The sequence below is a fragment of the Limulus polyphemus genome, unplaced genomic scaffold (genome assembly GCF_000517525.1).
Source record: "Limulus polyphemus unplaced genomic scaffold, Limulus_polyphemus-2.1.2 Scaffold299, whole genome shotgun sequence".
NCBI classification, from domain to species: Eukaryota; Metazoa; Arthropoda; class Merostomata; order Xiphosura; family Limulidae; genus Limulus; species Limulus polyphemus.
The window spans coordinates 150,294-157,960 of NW_013665909.1; the positions used below are offsets into that span (position 1 = coordinate 150,294).

The following is a 7,667-nucleotide window of genomic DNA, read 5'->3' on the forward strand; positions in this document are numbered from 1 at the left end:
CACACACACACACACACACACACACACACACACATATATATACAAACATGTTAAAGATTTTTTTCCTTTTTCACCAGACTCAAAAACCTGATTGGTGATATGGACCCCACTGACTTTCAATACACTTTTCTAAACTTCATGCATCTAATTAGTTGTGAGTTCATAACTTTGTTGGGACAATGTTTTTTCTCAACCAACACACACAAACAATTGGGAATTAAAATTTTGAATTTTTTCATAATACTTATTGATCTATATTTTCTGGTTCATTCAAATATGTTTTTTTTTTTCAAGTTTGGTTTTTATATGGTCTTCATAACACTTGTGATTACAAAACTTTTATAAAGGACTATTCAAAGGTTCCTATTACGAAGTTAGCAACATGGCTGATGTTGTATTGTGTTGCACAGATGTATAATTTGAATAATACTGAAAAACACAACATTACCTTTTGTTTTCTGTACACTTGTGTTTTTAAAACATCATTAGGTTTGATTTCTAGAATAATCAATTTAAAAATAAGTTAATGTAAGGTACTAAGATAGCAAATTCTATTTTTATTTTGTTAACATTCACTTATTATTCCTTCTATCATTTAGTTCAATTATGAATTTTTAGTTACATTAAAGCTGTAACTCACCTTGTAGTTGAAGTTTAGTATGTTTGTATTAAGAAACTGACACTAGATTTCCCTAGTGGTGATGTACAGATGTTAATGTTGTGAAAGGTTATGTAAATTAGCTAATCAAAGATATAACCCTGTGATCTGACCACTAAATAAAACCCTTGTTTGACCTTAAATGAATTAGTTCACGAGATATAGTTAGAACAAATTATTAGATTGTTCCTTGATATTGTTATTGATCTTGTCCTCCAATTGTCTCAAAGTGGTATTTTGGACTTCTGTTGTTGTTACAGTATAATAAATTGTTTTTTTTTTTTGTTTGACCCTGGTTATAGCAGCATTTTGTTTTAGTTGGTTACAGTATTTTGTTTTTTAAACTTAACGTGCACACATTAGTTAGTCAGTAATGTATATTATTCAAGTTGGATCCTATTCAACAAAATTCATGTAAAACTACAAAAAGTTGAGTGTATTAATATTGTAACAATTCACTTCAGGACATTTTCAGTGTTTCCAAACAAGATAAATCTTGTCTTTGAGAAGAAAAAATAGTTAAAGTGCCATATATATATATATATATATATATAATAGACTTATTTCTTGAGTTCTTAAATGGTTCAGTCTTTTTCCTTTACTATTTTTTATATCCACTATGAACATAAAATGCTTTTTCCAACTTGCTACCTAGTGTGAAAACATTGTGGTGTTCCTCAGAGCTTTCTTCATGCTTTTTCTATTTTTGTGTCTATAATTTCTAAACTAGTTAGTTGAAACTATCTATATGACCTATAAAGCCTCTTATGTTACTTACACTTATAAGTGTTAAAACATATTTTCCAAACCTGTGCTCACTCACTCACTGACCTTATTCAGATCCTCATGAAGTAACAAACTTAATTTCGGTAAAAGTTATTCCTATAATCACTGCATAATAACCAAATTAACACAATTTAATAAACTATTTCTATCTACATATAGAATTATGAGCAGTGGCACTAACAGGCAGGGATAGCTGCCCCACCCAAGCCTTAAATGTTTTTCTGAGAAATATAAAATGTCTGGTTAGTGGGTTATTTATGTTTATGGGGTTTTAGTAATATTAATACATATAAAGTACAAAATCAAAATTTCTATGTTTTTTTGTTCGTCATGACCCTCTGTCTCTTCTGTAGTTATTACAGTTGATATACAAACTCCGAAATGTGCTACATCTTCAATAGTTCATGTATTTTGTAGAAATCAGGGAATGAGCTTCTTGTAAGTAATTTCTTCATTAGCATCATTTTTACTGCACTCTATTGGTGCCTGATTTAATTTGTTGCTCAACATGTGAATGTCACTTGTCCAGTATTTATGAACTGTCTTGTGCAATTCTTATGTATTAATAAACAGTTCCTGGAATTACTTTATGCATCTTAAAAGGGCTAGTCAAGGCTATTGTAGATGATCTAGTTGTCATGTTACACTTTCAGAACTAGAGCATCACATAATAAAGAGCAAAGGTATCAAAAAAGATTCCAGCAGAAGCAGATTAGCCACCTTTACCCATCTGAAGGCTGTTCCAGATCAATCTGATTTATCAGCTCATTTCAAGTATTTCCATTCATGCTTTAAGAACACAACTTATCTTTTTTTTTCTGGTGGGGGGAGGGGGACATCCACATCTATCAAAGTCCTTGACTTTCCAATAAACAAAAATTAAGCTAAATGATCCAACAACCCTTTTAAAAATCTGTAAAAGTTTATGTAATTCATTTTATAAAATCTTATTATTCCAGTCATTATTAAATTTGCCAACAGCTTTAAATTCCAAAAATGTATTATAATTAAGTCCAATATTTGTATAAAAGAAACAAGGCTTATTTTTTGTTCATTATTAGCACACCATTAAATAAACTTAATTTCCTTTTCTCTTGCTTAACAAACTGAAGTTATTTTGTTCCTAACTCTTAGAATACATTGTAAGTTTTTTGTTTCACATATACAGAGATTCACCAAGTAGCACTCTTCCTACTCATACACCCAAACAACCTTGGTATCTTGGCTGATAAAAGCTGGCATTGTTTGAACCTTATGTCCTTATCAAGTCATTGTGCAGTTGATCTAGCTAATAAAGAAAACTAACACACACACACACATATATATACATACACACTGAATATCCACATATTTTCAAAATATTAATTCTTGCACAAAGTTTCTTTGAAAAACTTTTTTCTTTGGATTGAGATACAGAAGCATGTCTTTTTTCTTCTATAATGACAGATGCAAAAATAAACTACCTTTTCTGTCCACTAACATATAAGTATATATATATATATATATATAATAACTTACCGACAAGAATAGATAGAAGTAAACGTAGAGCAGGTTCTGTTGTGCCAATAGTTATAGCCAGATGGCCAATCCAACTATCACTTGCTTCCAAAGACATGACAATATCCTACTGAAGACCTAGTTATATATGCATGTATGAAAAACACCATTATATTTCAAATAGAGGAGAAAAGTTAACTCTTTCATGAATAATAGCAATTACACATACAGGTAACATAAGTAATAGAAATAAATAGTTGACAGTAATAATAAAAATGTGCTACTTGGATACAAATATCTGCATATTTATAAATATAGTCAAATCCATAACTTCTCTGCTTCTTAAATATACATTGTACAAAAACCTAGTTCATATAAAAACAAAAACGATCAAGATGACAATGTTACGCATCCTAACCAACCATAACCAATATAACTATATTAATCTACTCATCACCATATGCCTTAAAAGTAATTCAAACTAATAGTGAACAAATGATCATGTATCAACTTATTCTAAAGCTTTACAAGTAAAAGAGAAAATGTTTTGAAAAGACTAAATACTGAGAAACTTTAGTCAGATTAATATTTCACCTATTTCTATGAGATCATAATTATGGTGAATTTTAATTTCAGTACATTAAGGATTGATTATGTGAGCTTCTTTTTTTACCAGTCCTTAAATAGTGGGCAGGTGCCAGAAGATTGGAAGTTGGCTAATGTTACTTCTCTTTTCAATGGAGGTGATAAAACTTTTCCAGATAGTTATAGAATATTAGTCTTACATTAGTAGTGAAAAAATGTTTTTTTTTAAAGTCTTATAAGAGATGTTTTCCAAAGTCATTTAACAAAATTTAAAATTTTGTTGGATAGTGAACATGATTCCACTAGTGGAAAAGCTTGCCTAACTAATCTTTTCAGATTCTCTGAAAAGTTACCACTTATTTAGATGAAAGTAAGGTGCAGATTTGGTGTAAGTCTTTTCAGAAAGCATTTGACAATTTGCCACATAATAGACTTGTTAAAAAATGTGAGGGATAAGTTGGCTTATTAGATAGAAAAATTGCTGAATAGATGAAAGCAGAGTGTTGTTACAAATGGAGTTCAATCAAACTGGATTAATGTCCCAAGTGGGGTACCTCAAGGCTCAGTGTGTTAGGATCTTTGCTCTTTTTGGTTTACATTAATGACATAGATGAAGGAATGTTCAACAGATTTCTAAAATTTGGTGATATTAAGTCTTCAAATATTGAGGAGGATGCTCCTGTTTTATGAAAAGATTTAAATTAATTTGGTTAGTTGGCTGAATAAAGAAAGATGGCTTTTAATTATAATACATGCAAGTTAATGCATGTGGGTTTTCATAATTTAAATTACAATTTTGATGGGAATACCCTTAATAGTGTTATGGAAGAAAGGTATCTTGGTTGATCAGTCTCTCAAGCCATCCCAGAAGTATTGAGAAGTGGTATTGAGAATCATGATTAAGAGTTATAGCAATGAAGTAGATGCACTAGCACAAGTGTTGGACAGTGAGTAATAACTGATGCCAACTCGTTAGTACTGTGGAAGCTATGAAAAAGTCAATGTTAACACACAAAAGTGGTACTTTGATGATATATTCCTTACATGACGCTACTGTACTAGCACAAGTGAAAAGGCAACCAGCTAACTCACCATAACAGTAACAATCACTTAAGAGTTTTGGTTATGGTTTTGGACTAGCCCGGGAAGTTGCACAAATCGACCAATAAAGTGTTAGAGCTACTTGCGAGTAGTTAGGAATACTATTTGGAAGGTCGACAGAATACAGAGGAAATATGGGTTAAAAACTGAAGTCTGGAGTCAAAAAATCAGTTGTTCTTGAGCTCCTTACAGTAACCTCAGGAAGAATCAGCATTCCAATATTAAAGTCTCAACTATCCAGAAGTATACTGGCCCAACTCTGTTGTAAGTATAGAATTATTGTCTCTCTTGATCAATTAATGTAGTTAATAGTAAAAGGATATTCATATTTGTATTAAAGGAATGTACTCTATATGTACTAGTTATTTATTCAGATTAACAGTAATAGCAAAAGTTATGAGAAGTTAATGATTAATAAACTTTTAACTAATATTGTATGTTATGTAGAAAAACTTAATAAATATTGTTATAATTTGTTCAATGTTAGTCTTGGACTGATTCTTTATTCTACCTGTAAATTACCTTGAGTTAGTGACTTGTGAGCCCCCACTTGCCACTGCAAATCTTCCACGAAATAAATTTGGTGTAATTGGCAGTATAATTGAAAGTCCAACAATTAGCCCTAAGGGCACTGCCCGTTGCATGAGTAAAAGTTGTGATCTATGGAATGTTCTCTAAAAAAACAGTTAAGAGAAGATCTGATTAAGGTATTTAAGATTGTTAAAGGAATTGATAATATTGATGCTTAAACTTTTCTTCTATTTAATGGTGAGAATATTAGGACAAAGAGATGCAAACGTTAGCAAGATAGGAGTAAATTTCAACTAAGTTTTACTTTGCTAATAGGGTGGTTGGCCTATGGAATAGATTGCCTTCAGATGTGATGAATGTACTAAATTTAAGGAAGTTTATAAAAGGTTTGATATATATTTAAATGATAAGGACTAGCTTTGGCTTTTTGATAGTTTAATTCATTGAATGAAACAGCCTCGGTGGACCAATAGGCCCCTTGTTGTACTTGTATGTTAGACCTTATGTTGTTTAAGTCTCTATTCTTGGTTAAACTTTCACAAGGAACCATTATAGTAGCCACTTTAAATATTTTTTTTAAACACACTGATATCCTTCTTGTTATGAGAGAACCAATACACAATATAGTGCTTTAAGTTAGGCCCTACAGTGGCTTCCTTACTCTTTCACAGTATTCTGATGTGAGGACTTGCGAGAATCTTAGGCTATGTACAATCTAATTAAATGTAAAGAGCCTTTTCTTCATTTTTCTATTGATGTACTCATTGGTTTATAAATATACACTGTGTGTGTGTGAAAAACAGAGTTGATCCTTAGGAGCAATGATATGTCCTGGTAAAAGATGTATCATCTTGTATCCTAAAAGACTTAGTCTTGTTAATGAGGTGTTCTCGAAGTCCTCATTAATTTGTTCAGCAGAGGTAAATGTACCATTCTCTGAGCCAAGTTCTTTAAAGGTGGAGGGCTCTTGGTTTATTTAGACCAAGAGACTTCAACTCCTGTTGCTATTTATTCCAATCTGCTATGACCTGTTTTCCTGGATTGTGATCAGATATCCAGTTTTGTGAAGCCAATAGAAACAACTATTTTTATTGGAGTTCTTAGTCTCAATATGTTTCCATATGATGAAGTAGTTAGATTACATTTTTCTACATCCTAATTATTTAAAAATGTGTGTCACCCCTCCTCCTACTGGTGTATTTAGATTCATGTGTATAAAAACTATAATTTACATGTGGAATGTGGATGGAACAAATTGCAAGACTTGTATTAATCCTACTTTGTACTAGCAGACTCACTGTTTATAGGATAAAATAAATAACATTTGATTTATAATTTTCAATATACACATAACCTTTTAATTTTATTAACCATACCATAACTAATTGGCCCACACATTCTAACAAAAACAGCAGAATTGGTAAACAGCAAATTTAAAACAATTTGTTATGTAAAACAGCTAGTACATCAATTATACCAAGAGGCCTTATGTTTAGATTTTGCTATATCATCTTTACATTGTCCTGTATGTAAAGGAAATGTCAAAAGAATAAAGGTTAGGCCTCTGAATAAGTACAACACTGTCAACTTTCCTAATTAGTGTCATGGTAAATAGCCTATATGATCACCTAAATCTTTCAAGTTGTTTGTTTTTTCCAGAAATAGATATTAATTGCTAACTAGTTTTACCCTACTTTTTGGTTTCTAATCAGCTGCAGTCTTCATGGGAATCTTGAGAAAGTCCGTTTCCATGTTTTAATGGCCAAAATTTAATATTGGGCCTTTCTGGATATGAAACTGGTGAGTTATCCACACAACTAGAGTCTCCATCATTAGAACATGAATCAATTAAATGTTTGAACATTTTCAAGTGGATATCCAGATTTTGCTGACTTCCTTGTCCGGATGACCGAGTGTGTTATCAGTTAAGTGGATGTAGAAGGCTTCTTTTATCTTTATTTTTCTCCTGTGTGATTCATATCCTATTATTTTGGTATTATTCCAACTTATTGTATGGTCTTCTCTATCATGATGGAGTATTGTAGATGGCTGATATTACAGTCTTGTATGTTTATTATGCTCCTGGAGTCTAACTTTAATTGGTCTTTTTTATTTGTTTATATTGGAACCCATATATCACAAATATTGCAAATAGTGTTTCTCATCTCTACTGGATCTTTGTTTGGTTGTTATTAAACACAAAGCTATACAATGAGCTACCTGTGTTTTGTCAACTGTGGAGACTTATTGCCAAGTTATTGGGTCTTTAACCTTTATGTAGTTTAGTATGTATTAATTGCAATTATTTTGTGCTGTGACTCTTGATTTCTGTTCTGACTTTATATTGTTTACATATCCTCTGTACGTTTTCAAACTGGCCTCTAACATAGAGGAATAGGTCTGCAATGTTCTTAATGTTTATTATCAGTGTTTAAAAAGAATTCCAGTTTTCATTGTGTCAGTGTCTTTTGATTTTTAAAAAGTTAAGATGGGGGGGGGGTTCTAAAGA

The 7,667-nt window shown here is 31.4% G+C and overlaps 1 protein-coding gene across 6 annotated transcripts in view; it reads right to left on the bottom strand.

The window, feature by feature from the left end:
- The window catches only part of LOC106457170 (lysophospholipid acyltransferase 5-like), a 46,617-nt gene that overhangs the window by 36,384 nt on the left and 2,566 nt on the right, over nucleotides 1-7,667 (bottom strand). For 4 of the 6 annotated variants that reach the window (XM_013916560.2, XM_022382993.1, XM_022382992.1 and 1 more), the window contains exon 2: nucleotides 2,963-3,079. In XM_013916560.2, coding sequence (XP_013772014.1) covers nucleotides 2,963-3,059 — 97 coding nt within the window. In that variant the 5' untranslated portion in view covers nucleotides 3,060-3,079. Of the gene's footprint in view, nucleotides 1-2,962; nucleotides 3,080-6,852; nucleotides 6,874-7,667 lie in introns of those variants that run through there. The other 2 variants (XM_022382995.1, XM_022382997.1) reach the window with 2 other exon arrangements.